The sequence below is a fragment of the Thermobia domestica genome, chromosome 3 (genome assembly GCF_964235325.1).
Source record: "Thermobia domestica chromosome 3, izTheDome1.hap1.1, whole genome shotgun sequence".
Taxonomy (NCBI): Eukaryota; Metazoa; Arthropoda; class Insecta; order Zygentoma; family Lepismatidae; genus Thermobia; species Thermobia domestica.
In genome coordinates, this window is record NC_137456.1 from 43,391,855 (window position 1) to 43,409,811 (window position 17,957).

General features: G+C 37.8%; 1 protein-coding gene across 3 annotated transcripts in view; it reads left to right on the forward strand.

The window, feature by feature from the left end:
- Nucleotides 1-17,957, forward strand: part of LOC145680333 (annexin B10-like) — a 61,448-nt gene that overhangs the window by 18,459 nt on the left and 25,032 nt on the right. For 2 of the 3 annotated variants that reach the window (XM_081750716.1, XM_081750718.1), the window contains 2 exons: nucleotides 4,706-4,882; nucleotides 6,842-7,049. In XM_081750716.1, the coding sequence (XP_081606842.1) occupies nucleotides 4,706-4,882; nucleotides 6,842-7,049 (385 nt within the window). The remainder of the gene's footprint in view (nucleotides 1-4,705; nucleotides 4,883-6,841; nucleotides 7,050-17,957) is intronic. The other variant, XM_081750717.1, reaches the window with a different exon arrangement.

Genomic DNA, 17,957 nt, shown 5'->3' on the forward strand with positions numbered 1-17,957 from the left:
GATTATTATTTAAAGAAAAAAACACACAACGAGATTGTATTTGTGGTGTTTAGACCTTTCTGAGTGCGATTGTACTTTCCCTCTCCTTCGTTGTCCATGATGGGGTAGCGTACCTAAAATTATGCCTTTTAAGATTTGTTCTTTCTGGAGAAAAGTGGGCAGTAATTCAGGCCGGTAGCCAACCCAAAAATGTAGGGTGGGGGCGATCCAACCATAACATAGTTTATCACCATATTATAGTTCAATTAGTTCAATTGCAAGCCTACCATGAAAATTTAAGGAGGGTAACAAAAATTTAGGGTGGGGCCGGCCCCCCTAGACCACCCCTGGATACGGACCTGCAGCAAATGATTCCATTGCATGGGGCGGCAAATTGCCTAGGGCCGGCATACTGTATTTGTTTTAACTTTCAAAAGATAGCTATCAGTGATATCTTTAAGATGATTCTGTGTGCTCCTATTTACCTTATCAGAATACGTTATTGTTCATTTGAAAATTTATAATTTTTAAATTTTTCGTATTAATCTAAGTTCACTCCCTACTTTTTCAAAATTTTAGTAAACAGTGAAGCATATCAAGAATGCAAAAATCGATCTACAAAATGCTGTTAAGCAAACCTAGTAACTGTTTTGAAACGTTTTCGTATAGACCAGAATTTTGGATTTAGGGATTTAGATTTCTGGGCTTTCGACATTTATGGCCATTTAGACACGTTTGAGGAATGACGTCAACGGCGCCGACTTTCCACAATTTATGTGGGTGCAGGCGCGTAGCCAGCCCGAAAATGTAGGGGGGGAGGTGAAAGTTAGGGAGGGTGATCAAAAAATATTATAGTTCATCACTATATTATAGTTCATTTACAAGCCTACTGTGAAAATGTTAAGGGGGTCAGTAAAAATTTAGGCGGGCCGGCCTCCTAGACCTCCCTGGATACGGGCCTGTGTGGGTGCATATATGGGATGTGTTATATGTTTTCAGAGGAGTCAATATTTTTTCTTTGATTTTCTTTTAGTTAAAATCTTTTATGGACAGTGTCATAAAGGGCTGTGTTCGATACTATTCACAATAAGTTCAATTTTTCATTGTGGGGGACTGTCTTTGATTAGGCCAGATCAAAGAAGTGGGGAGTGTTACTTGGTTGACTTTGCACAAATACATTTGAAACAAACAATTATGTTTTAGAGCAGCGTTTCCCAACCGGTGAGCCGTGAATGGCCGCTGGTGTGCCGCGAGTAAATCGAAACAAAATTATTAATTCTATAACAATTAAGTTACAGGACATAAGGAAAAATGTATATTTGTATTTCACATTACCATGAACCTCTAATATGAATCTACAATTTTAAGTTCCATACCGCGTTACTTTTCTGTACATTTTTAATATTGAAAAAGGTATTTGTTATCATTGTTATGACGTTATGACCATTATTGCTTCTTTATTGTTGCAGACTATTTCGTAACTTCAAATTTTAAAATATTCAATCCTTTCGACAAAACAAACATTTATACGAATTGAATATATTTGTGTTTTAAAAGTAAGAGATTTGTTTGCTCGTTCGTTATTTAGTGATCTTCCTTGTCAGTGAAAGTTTAGATGCAGTTTTTGAAAAAGAAAGCGTATTTTTTAAAAAAACTGAGTCCTATATTTCATTGCAATTGTTGTCAAGTTTTAACTTAGAAAGTAAAATAATTACTTTACCATGGTGGTACTTTAGCATAATGATTTACCATGGTGGAAACCAGTGATCGAGCTTTCTTCTCTGTGAGGAGATTAGTAATCACAGAAAAACATACCATGGTATTTTATATTTATATATAATAAAATCTATGAGTATGCCGCGAGAATTCAAGTTACACCCATAGTGTGTCGCAAGTTGAAAAAGGTTGGGAAACGCTGTTTTAGAGGTTGGCAATTTTAATTTCCATCTTAATGTTTTAAGTTTATTAATTTTTGATAATGGCAAGTGAGAAATATTTATTTTATGTTGTTTCTATCAAACTAAAAAATCTTGTGGGTACGGTGCACCCACAAGATTATTTGTGTGGGTACTTGAGTCCTGGAGCAGCCACGTAGTTGGCGCGCATGGGGCGTCCCTCGGTGAGCACACTATCCGGGGAAGGGGAATGACGAAAGGATTGGGGAAGCAAGGAAGCAGCCTGAGACCTATAAGTTATGTACCACCCCGGCATTTGCCTGGTGTGAAAAAGCGTTTTACACTTTTTCGACCCAGTGCCCCACCGGGAATCGAACCCTGGACCTCTCGCACTGAAGCCGACTACGCAGCATTAGCGACTACGCTACGCGGGGCCACACGATCAGAAATTTGGGTGCAGAGATAATGACGTTATCAATTTCGGGCACCCAAGCTTTATGCACTATACGAAAAGTGGCGAAAACAATTTTTTGTTAATGTAACATTTTGCAGGTGTTACCTGGCTCACTTGTTAACTTTATGTTGTGCTTCATTATCTTTTAAGTTATTCACTAAAAATTCAAAAAAAAAAAAAAAAAATGGATGACAGCGAACAGCCTTAAATCTATACATGTTCCTCACTTGAACGTCTAAAGGAAAAGACATTACCACTTAAAATATTATGTGAAATCAAACATTCTGTTTGATTTCCTAAACAGCGTCAATACTCAGGCGTACAAGCACTCTTAGGGCGACCAGGTGTTTCTTTTTTTCTTTTCGACGCAATATCTATTATTTGGAACCCACGCTGACAACCTAACCCTTACAAAGTAAGCGTGATGTTGAAAAGATGTGAGTGTGAGGTCGAGTGGGCACGAAATCAAATTAATGTCGTCAGCGTGAGTTTGAGTGAGGTTAGTCCAAAAGTGAGTCCACTTTTGGGGTCGAAAATTCTCGCCCCACTACAAGATGGTCTTCCGATAAGGGACAATTTCATTACATGGAATAGCGAACTTTAAGTAAAAAACTTTTTACATTGTAATCACAGAACTGCTGCTTTTGGAAAACATTTCAACTGCGTACGTGTGATGAGCTCCTAATCAAACCAGAATGACAAAACGATAAGAGAGTAGTGAACGGAAATGACGTCCCCCAGTCCCTTTGTCCCATCCACTGACAGCGCTGCAGCCGGTCAAAATGTGTTAGGTTTTGCTGGATCACCCTGTAGTTAAAAAAAAATTAAACTTTAAAGAGTTAGTCATAATTTTTGGACTATGTCTCAGTACTCATACAGATACTCTGTTGTTTTTGCTGTGTCATAATCCAAAGCTTGATGACTATATACACTTCCGGACGTTTCATCTACCAGGTCGCGTAGTTATCGTAGAATATCAAATTTAAAATTAACAAAAAATATATTCTCGATTTTCTCGAAGACTATGCATGAAAATTTACCACCAAAAGCATATTTCTTAGCAGCAGAGACAACTTGCAAAACTACTTGCTGTAAGCTTGCATTGCAAGTCGGCCAAGCTTACATCCAACTTGATTGGAAAACGTGCAAGCATGCCGCAAGCTGTATTCCAGTAACGAAGTTACATGGGGGGCAACCTTGCATTCGATATTCCATTCAAGCTTGACGCAAGCGTTTTACAAGTCAAGTCAAGTCAATAGCCAATGAACGACCAGTGATGCTATGATACTTTGCGAAAGGTTTAAAGCATCGCTTGCAAGTACAACAAAAGGCAGACTGTATGAAAGCATGAGTTTCAAGTGCAAGCGTAGAAAGCCAAAAGCCAACCACGCGCCAACTGTCCAAAAGCTTTCTTGCTAATAGGGATAATATACAATAATATAGTACAATAATAAATATGGTTTATCTCCTCCTTCGCTTTACAACAGCAACAAAACAACAAAAGGCAGATTGTATGAAAGCATGCGTTTCAAGTGCAAGCGTAGAAAGCCAAAAGCCAACCACGCGCCAACTGGCCAAAAGCTTTCTTGCTACTAGAGTTATTTTGTTCAGCTTGATGTGACCTAGCTTTTACTATATGTCTCATCTTTATATATATATATTGGGAATAGATTCCTCATATCAAAATAAGAAAATAAGTTCATATGGAGCTGTGGTCGGAAATGCTTAGTTTCGGAGTTATAGGGTGCCGAAAACGTGAAAAAATGAACTTTAAAGTTCCATAGTTCCACTACTATAGAACCGATCGTAGTCGTGTTAAGACATCACTGAGGAACTAGTGTGTGAACTATCCAAATATCCATCTTTCAGAACCTCCGGTACTTGCACAATCATTTTGAGACAGGCTGTTTGAGAGTACATGATTAGTTTCCACTTATCTCTTTAAAAATTGGTGTGCAAGTACTGGAGCATTCTTAAACATGGATATTTGGATAGTTCACATACCAGTTTCTCAGTGATGTGTTGACCCGACTACGAAGGGTCCCATAGTAGTGGAGCTATTGACTTCTTTTAAAGTTAATTTGTTTCACGCTTTCGACACCTTATAACTCTGAAACTATCAACTTTTGAGCGCAGGTCAATATGAACCTATTCTCCTATGTTGATCTGTTCCCATGACATTGTGAAACATTCTTCTAACACCCTCTATATATATATATACACTTCGATAATCACTAGTAATATCGTAGAATTTATTTTAGCATGGTTTTAATGCAGCTGAAATCATAAATTGATACATACTTAGTAACATCTCAGATGCAGTAGAAACATTTCCAAAACTGATTTTCTTTTTTTCTTTCTTGCTCTTTGTCTCCAGCCTGAACCAACAGTTCGACCAGCCAGTCCTTTTGATGCTGCTGCAGACGCCGCAGCCCTTAGAGCTGCCATGAAGGGAATAGGCACAGATGAACAAGAGATTATTGATATCATATCCCAACGGAGTAACGCCCAACGACAAAGTATTAACGAGGCCTATAAGACTGAATTTGGAAGGGTAAGTTTAGCAATATGATTATTTTCAGTAAAGAAAATGTAAAGAAAGAATGTTGACATTTGAAGATTATATATATATATATATATATATATATATATATATATATATATATATATATATATATATATATATATATATATATATATATATATATATTTGTATCCACAATTTACTTAACCTTTTTGTTGGTAACAGGGGTGACGCGCAATCCTACCTCGGATTATTTTGTTCTTTTAATTCTACTAGGAATACTATTCTCAGATTTTTACGCCTTGATGTAAACTTCGAAAATAGCCGTGTTTATTGGTATATATGTGTTCTTTGTTCACACCATCTTTATTATGGAAGTATGGGGTGACTAGCAACCTTTGTTAACCCTCGTACTACCTAGATATTTTTTGTAGCGTGGACTACCAACGGGGGGTCATTTTGTGCCCACCTGTTAAGAGGCCTCATCCCGGCGAAATTAAAATACCCTAATTTTATAGTAATTATGTAATATCTTCAAATAGATAAAAGATAATTGAAATGTGGAACAAGAGCGCCTTAGACAATATTATTTTGCGTGAGGCACCGTTATCACAAGTCACCTAGTAGCTTTCCGTTTTCAGCCGTTTAGAAACGCGAAAATAAATGGCGATTTTCAAAATGGCTCGAAATCGATAGCAGATAAGTGAGTCGTAATAACGGTATCTCATGTAAAATGATATTGTCTAGGGCGCTCTTATTCCACATTTCGATTATCTTTTATCTATTTTAAGATATCACATAATTACTGTAAAATTAGCGGAATTTTAATTTCGCCGGGATGAATCCTCTTAAGATTAAATATATATCATAAAAGAAACAAATTAGAAAGTCTCACAAAAATCTACAGGGACCGAAGAGTACCGTACAGGGAATAGATAAGATTAAAAGCTTTTTATTATACTACCATCCAGGAGTGACAGTTCTAAATATCATTCGGATCTTCTACCAACGGGAGGCGGGTACTTTGTGCCCACCAACTTAAAATAGCAAATTTATGAGATACATTAACTTTCAATTTGTACTACTCTAAGGTAGAGGCCTATGTTTTAGCTAAACATGTTGAGCAATATTTTTTTTTTTTTTTTTTTTTAGAATTTTAAAGAAACGATTAGAAGTGTAATTACAAAACATACTGCAGTGGGCACGAAGTACCCCTACTTTGGTAGTGCAAGGGTTAATATTCGTGTTCGTATTTCTTTAATATAATCATTGACCAGTTTTAGGTCGTATAATTGCAATTGTTGAGCGTATCTGATTTTAGCTTTGGGAACTATGTTTCTTTGAAGTTGAAAGAAGATTCTGAGTGCCGTAGTCTAAATGGCGTTTCTAGTAATGGATAGAATAATTTGAAGTATTGTCTATGAGTCCGCGCAGAAGTAAAGGTATCGGATTCAGAGCATGATGTAAGTGGTCATTCAGGCAACACCGTAAAAAGGTACGGATTGACATACTTGATCCACCAAGAAAGACAAAAGTAGCTACTCGCATTATTGTACACGTGTTAAAATAGCGTGCATGTATAGTGTTGGAGTTATCAATAACCCCATGTTATCACTCAACGATGTATAATACATGTTACCAACAGAGAACAATGCAGTACTTTATCTCTTTGCCGATGCAGAAAAGGTGACCACCTTCAATAACTATCTTCAAAATTCACAGAAATCCTTATTTTTTTTTTTTTTTTAAAAAAAAGTCATTTTAAGTATATTTATTAGTTTACATTCTTTCCTGCTATCTTAAAACTTGTCTTCGTTATCCTGTGTTTGTTATGTTTACTTTGTTCACTTTGTTTGTGTTGTTTACATTTGTTTATTCTGTTTGTTGTGTTTAACTTCATTTATTGTGTTGAACTTTGTTTGTGCGTGTCTGTTGTCCCTGCAAACTAATACCGACGTCACGATGTCCTTGACACTTGACCTCTTCCAGCAGGACCTGATTGAGGACATTAAGAGTGAGCTGGGAGGAAGATTCGAGGACGTGATGGTAGCTCTGTTGATGCCTTCCGATGAATATCTGGCCAAACAGCTGCACAAGGCAGTGGATAACTTGGGAACAGATGAGGACGCCATTGTGGAGATTATATGCACGAGAACGAACCACGAAATCAAGGAAATCGCCGAAGCATACCAAAGAAGTAAGTAATGTATATATTATTCACATATGCAGTAGATATCTCGTTTAAAGCTTTTGAATTGGAAGGCTCAAACATCGTCTCAGTAATAAGAGCGTTCCATCGTTTCCAACTCCCAGGTGCTTTGTGTCTGTTTATGCATGAAACAAGTGATTCGCCTCCTACAGTTTCATTTTTTGAAAGAAACTGTTCGGTAATGTCTGTAGCTACCATATATTTACGTGTATGTTTATCAATTATCAAGATAGTCTGCGAGACCTACTTGTAAGGAAATGATCGACAATCAAGAGTGCCGAATTTTGAAGGTCAGTGGATGTGCTGTCACATTTCACGACCGGGGTATCTCAGAATAGGGAATACCAATTAGGCATAGCGGAAGATCCGGGGGCCCTCCTCGGAAGAATTTGGAAATTGGCCCTCTTGAAAATCCACTTTCAGATATTTTTGAATGAAAAAAAATTGTGTGTTTCGTTTCTTCTTTTTTTCACAGTGGAAAATATGTATTCTTCAATGAGAGTACGTGTATGGTGGCTTAACTAGGTAGGTTTTAAGCCCCCGATCTAAGTTCTTGTCATGCTATTCTGAATGCCGACCATTTGTGTTATAAGAAGTGTAAAATATTTTAACTGAAAGTACCACAGAGAAATCTCATTGAATTTGTCACTTAAAAAGTTCTCAGCGTCTGAATTTCGGAATTTTACGCGTGTTCATCCCTGGTAAAACTCTTTCAAACCTTATATCCCCTCCTCTCCGCTCTATGAAAATATCGGGCGCTACTGCCATTTAACAAATGCGTTGAAATATTAAAAAATCTTTCTATTTCTTTTCTTCTTTTTTTACTTCTCTCTTCTCTTTCTTGTAGGGTGCTCAGCAACCCGTAAAATTTCTGAGCAATGCTCGAACGCCTGAACACCTCTGCAGTGGCTTCCCTTTCAACGATCAACAATAATGAGGAAGAACCGTAGCAGCACAGACAGTAATCCCAACAGTGTAAAACTTGTTGCTAACCAACATACAATATTGATCACATATTGTACCGCTTTACTGAGCATTGTCAACCAATTAAATAGGCAGCATAGTTTCTACTAAACGAGTAAACTTGTGATCAGTGTGAAGTCGAAACGCTTGGATAAATGACAACAAACTGTTGTTTGACCAACGTAAACTGTGTTGGGCCAACGTATTTTTCAACCTTTTGGCAGTTACCAAGATTGATCTTACGTTGTAATTGGCCTCTTTGCTGAACATTTGTCAACCAATTAATTAGCCAAGGTAGCCCCTATTAAAGCAGTAAAATTGTAATTAGTAATATAAGGTCGAATCTATTGGATAAATAACAACAAATTATTGGTTGGCCAACGTAAAATTTAACAATGTTTGGATACGACCTCTTTTGCAATTACTAACTCGGTTTCACGCTGTGATTGGCCGCGTAGCCGAGCATTTTCCAACTAGTAATTAACCAACGTAGCCTTTATTAAAAGAAGTACAAATGTTATTAACAGTGCGAGGTCGAAATTCTTGAATAAATGAGAGCAAATTGTTGGTTGGCCAACGTATTTTTTTAACCTTTCTAGCAATTACCAAAGTTGGCGTTACGCTGTAATTGAGAACTTTGGCGAGCATTTGCCAACTAACTAATTAGCCAATGGCGCCCCTAATAAAAAGTAAAATTATCATTAGTACTTCGAGGTTGAGACCGTTAAATGACGGCAAATTGGTTAGCTAACGTAAATTTTAAACTAAGTTGGGCCAACAAGTTTTCAACTTTATTTTTGCAATGACCTATTCGCAACCATGCCGATGATTAGGTTACGTAGGGCTTCACGATGTGTGCTACTAGGAAATGTGAAAGAAATTCGGCCACCATACCGGAATTTGTCCGGTGAAGAAACTGAGGAAAATTACTGGAAAAATTTCAATTAGGAAAGACGTTTAAATCCAAAACCTCTTGTTGCGAAGTAAAGAATTCTAATAATCAGTTTGCGGCTGCTTCGTAGTTGATAATTCATGTTTACATTTGATTTTGGTACGTTGTGCGTTTTATAGTATTAACACGTGTAAGCCTATTACGTTTTACTGTTCCTCGTTTCTATTGATGGTCACGAGTCGCCACTGAACTGTATCAAGCTAACATTATCACTCTAAACATTTACTGTAATTCTGTGTTTCTCTTAAGCTTTATTATGTATCCAAATGCCATATCTACGTGTTATTGGAGGGAACAAGTTTATGGAACAATCCACTTCGATTTATCTCCACCCAGCATTGTTAGAGATATCACAAGTTGAAGTACTAAACTTTTCCCACGTTGTATCTGAGTGAAGGTTCCCTATATGCAATAAATGTAAGTAGGTCAAGCACATGAAAGGAGAAGGGGAAAAAAGTGAAAATAATGTGTATCTTTAATAAGATTCTATCGTAAATTTCTTACCAAGGCACGTTTCGCTCTTTTCTTCATAATGGGAAAATCAATACGGCGTCCTTGGTCAGTTTTACAAACTGGGATTTTGTTATCAAAGGAAATTCGCAAATGGATCCTGTCACTCACTTCGATAAATTAGTTTTCTGGAAATCGATTTTACAGCGACCGTGTAACCTTTGACATATTAGAGATATATATTCTCTGGCTGTACAGATGAAAAATTACGTTGCATTTTGTTAGCATAGATAGGTGTAAGGGGATTTAGAGCTCCAAGAGGATGCCATCTATACACGACTGTTTACAGTTTCGCTTTTTCTGGGACGGAGAGAGGGACGGTGGCTCAATGATTGAGTGTTTACCTTTGGTTCGTGGGGTCCCTGGTTCGATCTTTGGCCAAATAAGTTTGCGATGGGCATGTTGTTTGTAGGTTCTCTCGGGATATTTACTCCCTTTTCCTCCCACTTTCCCATTCCATCAAATTCTTCTATCATCATGTGGCCCCCGCGTAGCATAGTTACTAACGTTCTCACCTTCGGTGTGGATGGTCCCGGATTCGATTCTCGGTGGATACTCGGCCGAAAAAGTGTAACAGCTTTTTCGGGCCACCAATCCTGAATGGGATTTTTTCCTGGATTTTCCTCATTCACACCAGACAAGTGCCGGAATGGTACCTTATATAATGGTCCCAGGCCGCTTCCTTTCTTCTCCATTTGTTTCCTCCTCTCCAATTCCCCGAGGTGTGCGCTCGCCGAGGGACGTAATCTCTCATTATGTGTGACGGGCCAACATGGCCATAGATGCCGAAAGCCCAGAAATCTATTCCCTAATCCTAATCTTCCATCATCATACACTTGCCTTACTTATTGTCTCCCTTAGTCTAATGGGACGTTAAACTAAAAGATTTCCTTTCATGAGTAAAAACACGTGGTACATGCGTAGGGTGACCAGATGTCCTACTTTTGACCGGACAATCCGGTTTCTGAAGCTCCTGTCCCGTGTCCGGCTTTGTAGTCGAGCCGGAAACCCATTTGTTTTGCTTTTCAGTTCTCTCATTATAAATGTTTAACTTTTCCTTATTCTGATGGCTCGATGGCTCCAGTGTCAAACATTTCAGAATTTGCAAGTTATTATCAGTACATTTTTGCAAGTTATAAAGTAAGAAAAGTTTAGAGTTCAAAAATTTGGTAGGTAAAACCATTAATGAATGCTGTTTGGACAGAAAAACGCAACCAACTTAATATTTTACAGTAATACCGCTAATTTTACAGTAATTATGTGATATCTTCAAATAGATAAAAGATAATCGAAATGTGGAACCAGTGGCGTATTTAGGGAGGTGGCTTCCGGGCTTAAGCCCCCCGAAATCTTACTTAGTATAGTAAAGTAAATGAAATATCTTGCAGAATTTTCACATTTCCAGGCAAAGCCCCCGCCCCCGAAAGTTAGCAAAGCCACTCCCGAAACAAAATCGTAAATACGCCACTGTGTGGAACAAGAGCGCCCTAGACAATATTGTTTTACATGAGATACCGTTATCACGACTCACTTATCTGCTTTCGATTTCGAGCCATTTTGAAAATCGGCATTTATTTTCGCGTTTCTAAACAGCTAAAAACGGAAAGCCACTAGGTGACTTGTGATAACGGTATCTCACGCAAAATAATATTGTCTGGAGCGCTCTTGTTCCATATTTCAATTATATTTTATCTATTTGAAAATATCACAAAAATTACTGTAAAATTAACGGTATTTTAATTTCGCCGGGATAAGTTTCTTTCAACTTTGCAGGAAAAAGTGAGAATGGAACGGGCAATGCCATATTTAAAGTATTCTTGCAAAACAAGCGTCTATTAAAAGCCTCTCGAGGAACAGAGAAATATCAATGAACTAAGAATTTTAACATGCAAATATAGCTTTCCCAGCTTGCTTGAGCCAAAGATACCTAAATGCAGTTAATGAGTTGAATTGCCATATGTAGGAAAAAATGTTTACAAATTCATATAAAGTCCGGCTTTCTAAGTCAATGTGTCCGGCTTTTTAACCATTGCCTTCTGACCACCCTACACATGTCCAGGGGCGCAACGTTTGTGAATTAAAGGTAACAATAGTAATAGCAAAAACTATAAAACAAAAGGCAACAAAAATAAACAAAACGATACTTTCTGGCAACAGTACACCCAGGCCCGTAGCCAGCCCCAAAATTTAGGGGGGCCCAGTAGAAGTTACGGGGGCCCGACCCAATCATATTATACTTCATCACCATATTATAATTCATTTGCAAGCCTACCGTGAAACTTTTAGGGGGCAGCTACAGTTTAGGGGGACCCGTCTCCCCTTTCCCCCCGTGGATACGGGCCTGAGTACACCGTCAAGACATGTTCTCTGTATAACGCGAGAGATGAGACTGGCAAAATTTCACAGGCGGGGGTTGGTGACTGGGATACACCCTCAAGTTCTATTGAGTAGTGAAATTGGTAGATTCACGACTCTTTGCGATCAGTATAATCCGCATGTTTTTATTAGAGCGGCACTGTTATCGGTTTGTTTGTTATGTTGAAGTTTAAAGCTTTAATCGACTAAATAGCTCTGTCTTTCTTAGAGCCAAGTTATGTCGTCGTAGAACAATAGTCAAAACTGGCAACGGGAATTTTTTTTTTTCATCATATTTCATTGGAACGTGAGCAATTTCCGCTGTGTGTGAGTGGAACCACACCCTTTACTTGGAAAATAATCTTTCTGCTTGCGTGCTCCAACTAATAAACGGAACTAATAATCTGAGCATGCCCAAGAGGATGTTATGGACCAACCCTATTTTCAAATAGATTTTCCTTTTTCTTGTAATAAAAGTGTAAGTACGTAGAATATGTTGCATACAGGTTGTAAATGATGTCAAGAATAATGTATCTCTGAAAACGTGCATTCATTTCAAATCAGGAATGTTAATCTTCCCGTTGTCTATAACGTATCGCTGTGAATATGCCATATTTGAAGTTACTCAACAGGTCTCACTTCTAATATTTTTCCTTTAAGCTTAACTATAAGGGGAGTCAGGGATGGCAAGACCTCCCTAGAGCACCGTTAAACGGCACGCTAAAATTGCGGTCATTTCTTGCAATTCTCAGAAGTAAGGGGCCACGCCCCCACCAAAAACTCTAAAATGCCAATGATCCCTCAACTTCTTGATTCGGCATTGATTAAAATGTGTTATGCTTATGTAAATTACAAAGAAAGTAGTAATAACTAACTGATTTCAAGACTTTTCTCGAAACTCTTGAGGGCAAGTTTTTTGGGAAAACGCCTATTAATAATTTTGTTTATATTTCGTAAATAAAGTATTTCAGAAATAACATTCAACTTGGGGGGGGGGGGTTGGGACGGGTGAGACCGTTCCCAATTTTTCTTTCTTTTTTTTTTTTTTTTAAGCGATGTTCAATATATTTATGAAGTTGAAAAACAATGCTGTGGAGGATCAGGGAGTGATCTAAATGCGCCAGGACACAAAGTTCAGCTTGAAATATTAAAGAACACATTTATTTTTTAATGAAACAAGTCAAAGGACATCAATTTCATTTACTTTCCTTTGTGGAAGTCGGACAGAAATCATCACATTTTTTCTCAAAAATCACATTTCAAATCGGATTATTGTGAGGACAGTCCCCCCAGTTCTAAGATTTGGGGGACATGTCCTCCTCATCCCCCCAAATTTTCGCCTGTGGTAATAACTGCAGTTTGACATGACTTAATGAGAATAAATTGGAGCGAGAATGTTTGGTGTGATGCCTTGTACATTTTATTTTGCTGCAGATGAAGATTACTCACTTTGGTCCCCAAGCATGGTCATTCTGTATTCTATAATTCGTATCGAAGGATTCTCATTTGTTATTCATTCGGTACGTCCAATATTATGTATCTAGTACTTAGACTAGCTTAGGGTGACCAAATCGTCAACTAGAACAAACGGGACATCTTTTATTTCTGGATAGGTTGCCCCCTAAATATATTTTGTAGCCTCTCCGTTCATTCTCTTTTCTTTTTTTTAATCTCTCGCAAAAAAGGGCAAATTTACACTTTTTCGTTTCAAAACTTATTGAAAAGGTTGTGGAATTAATTAGATAATAAGTAATTATCAGCAGCTAACAAAAAATGAAATATTTGAAAACACTACTAAAAATATATGAGAGCTCAAATCTATCCCCGACAGGATTTATAATTACTCTCAGCATCGGATTCCAAATCCTTATATTTGTATGTTCTAACTTTTAAACATTATTTCATTTACAACTAGTTTTCTTTTCACTTTCACTTTTATAGTTCTATACTTCTGGTCAGCTTTCGTAAATGGAATTAGTCAAATCACGGAAACAGTGTACTGTACTGATGACAGAGCCTCAATCTTCCACAGCCCGAAACAGAGTAAAAACCAAGGATCTTATAAAATAGAGGATCTGCCCTTACAACAAAATCTTGAAGCCATACGTCACAGTTTCGCCACCCCTGCTCTGTCCACTCCCCCCAATAGGATCGCTATGTTTTGAGCCAACAATCATGGCGGAAACGAAAGTAGCCAATCAGACGTTGTCAGAAACGAGAGTAGCCAATCAGACGTGCCGATGCTCGGTTGTTTTTTGGCTTCACCGATTTAATATGAAGAAGATACATATGGACAGATCCTCTATTTATACCATCCTTGGTAAAAACAGGTTACATTTGTTCTCCATATGACTTTCAGCCTCTTGCACTGTCGTCTGCAGAGTGGGGAGGCGTAGGAGGGAAAACAGTGCAACCACCACATCCAATATTGCAAACGTCGTAATGACGTTGCTCAGTAATTAGACATATTCCAATATAATCACATAGTGTAGAAAATAATAATATAAATTAGGAAATTTTAGCGATTCGAAAGTTTTTTTTTGTACCCAATGTACGTAAATACGGGACATTTTGGCGTCCCGGGAGAAGTTTTCGGGACACCGGGAATGGTAGTGAAAAAACGGGACAATCCCGTTTTTATGGGACGGTTGGTCACCCTAGACTAGCTGCAACTAGATTCCTACCAAGGTAAAACAAGCTATTTAATGACTGAATATATAGCACAGTGCACACTAAGCAACGTCAATGCTAAAATCTTGATCCTGCAAAGCAGTATATATCATGAAAGCGATCTACCCGCAATCAGAAAAGTAAGCCAACATATTACGTATGCTAAAAGTGTACAGTATAGGTATGGTTTCCAGTACTCACACTGCAACTCTATGGCCTGTATGGAGCCCGGAGGTTCAATGCCGCGTTCACAAAAGCTCTCCACTGACTTCTATCCTTAGCTAACTGCATCCAGTTTCTACTTTGTATTCCAATCTCTGCGAGATCCATTTTAATATTGTCCTCCCATCTGCGCCTAGGTCTTCCTAATGGTCGTTTTCCGATTGGTCTTCCAGTCAAGACTTTGAAAGCGTTTCTACTTTCTTTCATTCTAGCTACATGACCCGCCCACCCAAGCCTCCTAGACTTGACGACTCTAACAATGTTGGGTAAAGCGTATAAATTATGTAGTTCCTCGTTATGAAGTTTCCGCCATTCCCGTTCCTCTTGGGTCCGAATATTCGTCTCAGGATTTTGTTCTCAAATACTTTCAGTCTATGTTCTTCCCTCAGAGTAAGGGACCATGTTTCGCAACAATATAGAACAACAGGCATGGTTATCCTTTTATATATTTTAAGCTTCAAATTCCTCTACAGAATTCGCGAGGACAAAAGATTTTGAATTCAATAATAACACGAATTCCCTACTTTTAGTGATTTAATTTCTTTGTGAATATGGTTTTGGTCTGTTAATATTGACCCTAGATATTTGAGTTTGTCGAAAGTATTATTTTATATTTTAACACATCCGTAATTTGCAGTATTACGATCCCGACAAACTTCCATGTATTTTGTGTTCTCTGCATTTACTTGTAAACCATGTTTCTAGAAGCGTCTAATGATCCATTAGTCTACGAAATAATTCCCTTCGCACCAGTGAAATGTATGAAATATCTTATAGCACTGAAATTTGCCGTAAAGCCGCCTTTGAGTTTCCCCATTCCAATAAAAATTTAGCATCCGTTGTTCGTTGAAGGCCTCCATTTTTAAAGGTCTTGCTGCAACATGCGTTTAATATCATTAAGTTCCATCTTCGCAGACTACATGGCTTGGAACCACATTCCAATGGAAATGACCTTTATTAGGCATAAAGAAAGTCTGGAGGACGGGAAATGCGTTGCAACATTGCTTGCTCTTACAAAGCACGTTCCGTCCGTATCTTATGTTCTTCTGAAGACATGACTTTTTACAAGATCTTCTCCCAAGTACGTTAGGTGACCTCGCTTTCAGGATTCATCGTTTCAAACAGGCATTGCACCAAAAGATGTTCACTTTTAATTAAATGAGTAAAAAAAAAAAAAAAAAAAAAAAAAAAAATATTTGATACTACAGAGCACACACCAGGCTATGGCCGGCCGTGCGCCTTTCTAGTTCGATGATGTGTGGTCGGCACATCGAGTTCCACACCATTATTTCTGCTTTTTTGGATTGGAGTTTGGCACTTCTTAACTCGAGGATCTTTTCAGTTTCTTCGTAATACTAGGTTAGGACCGGAAATTGTAGGCCCTGTGCGAAGTTGAATCCAGAACTGTGTTCACCAAAGCCACGTAGCTTATTATGCAGTTCTAATTTCTATTTATGGGAGGATACGATGGCTTAGTAGTGAAACGTTTATCTCTGGTGTAAGGGATCCCTGTTTCGATACCAAGTCAAGTGAGTTTTTTTTTATGGACATCGTTGTTGTCGATTTTCTCCGGGTTCTTCCGTTTCCTCCCATATTCTCATCTCATCTCACCAAGTCCTTTATAATCATTCACTTTTGTTATTAGTTTGTGTCATTCAGTCTATAAGGCATAACCATCGGAAGTAAGGCATGGTTATATTCTACAACATAGTTCAACATAAAGTTAAGCATGATTCTCCTGTTTATATATATATATATATATATATATATATATATATATATATATATATATATATATATATATATATATATATATATATATATATATATATATATATATATATATATATATATATATATATATATATATATATATGAGAATTTTAAGACAAATTGCAGTCAAATTATGCCAAATATTGTATATTCATAAATACAATAGGGGGTCCCACATGAGCTTTGGGGGGCCCGTGTCCCCGGCCCCCCAGGATCGGCGCCCTTGCCATGCCACCTATCCCATCTTCGGCGTCTTTGTAAGAGATTCGTCTTCTTCTTCTTTTTTTTTACTACAATGCGAATAAACAATAGTCACTGAAACGATGTGCAAAACTTGTTTGAAACATGTCGGAATGATCTACGAAACATGTTTTGAGCATGTCGAAATAACATGCATCTATTCGATCGATGTGAAGAAAGAATTTCCTCGAATGCACGTATAATGGACCAGCATTTACGTAGATTGCCGTTCTAATTACTGGCAGTGATAGCGAAATTCGCATGCCTGACTTCAATTGAGTCGGAAACAATGGAGATATCGTTTGTAAACGTATTTCAGTCAGTGATAATTACGAATGACAGTTCGGACGAATTATCAAAGCTATGAAATGTGAACGTCATCGACTGTTGAAGAAACGAAAAAAAAAAAAAGTACCAATCTGTTTTATTCGTGTTTTCTTCCTTAGATACAGACAATAAGAAGAATAGAAATCTATCTTTGAAGGCTGTGAACACATCAGATCTTTTCCAATTCCAACGAAGTGGAAATAACTTCGAGGATGTTGAGAGTAAACAAGATAATTACTTCGAATTCCGAAGTATATTAGGCGCACCAAATACTAGTGATATAGAGATTACACACGGTACTTCAAAGTTCCACATGGTAATTCTATGACAAAAAGACAAAACAGTTTCGCTGCGAAACTCTTATCGTTACTATTAGCATCAAGTATGTGGAAATGGTTTCAAATTCAGAAATGATAGGAAAGTTTACTATTTGTCATTGTGGCAATACTGATGTCAGGACTTGAGAACAATAGGAAACTAAGTAGGCGTTGTGGCGGCTATGCAAGTTCTAGAAACAACGCATCAAATAAACTTAGTGGTTTCTCTACGACTACGAAAGATAAGTTTCATTCCTTATAGTACTAATGAGATAGATGCGGGGGCAAGGTGACCAGACGTCCCGTTTTAGCCGGGACAGTCCCTTATTTTCAACCGTTGTCCCGTTTTTTTCTGATTCTTAAACGGAATGCCTAAATGTCCCGTTTTTAAGCAAACATGACCCAGGTGTCCCGTAATTATTATTCAAAATATAAATGGTCAATGCTAATTCTACACTCTTCCGTACCAACACTCATTGGGAAGGTTCAGCCGTGCCTAAAACTTCTGAATATTCAAATGAGAATTGAATGTTCTCTGGTTCAAGTGGGAATTGAGTGGGAATTCTG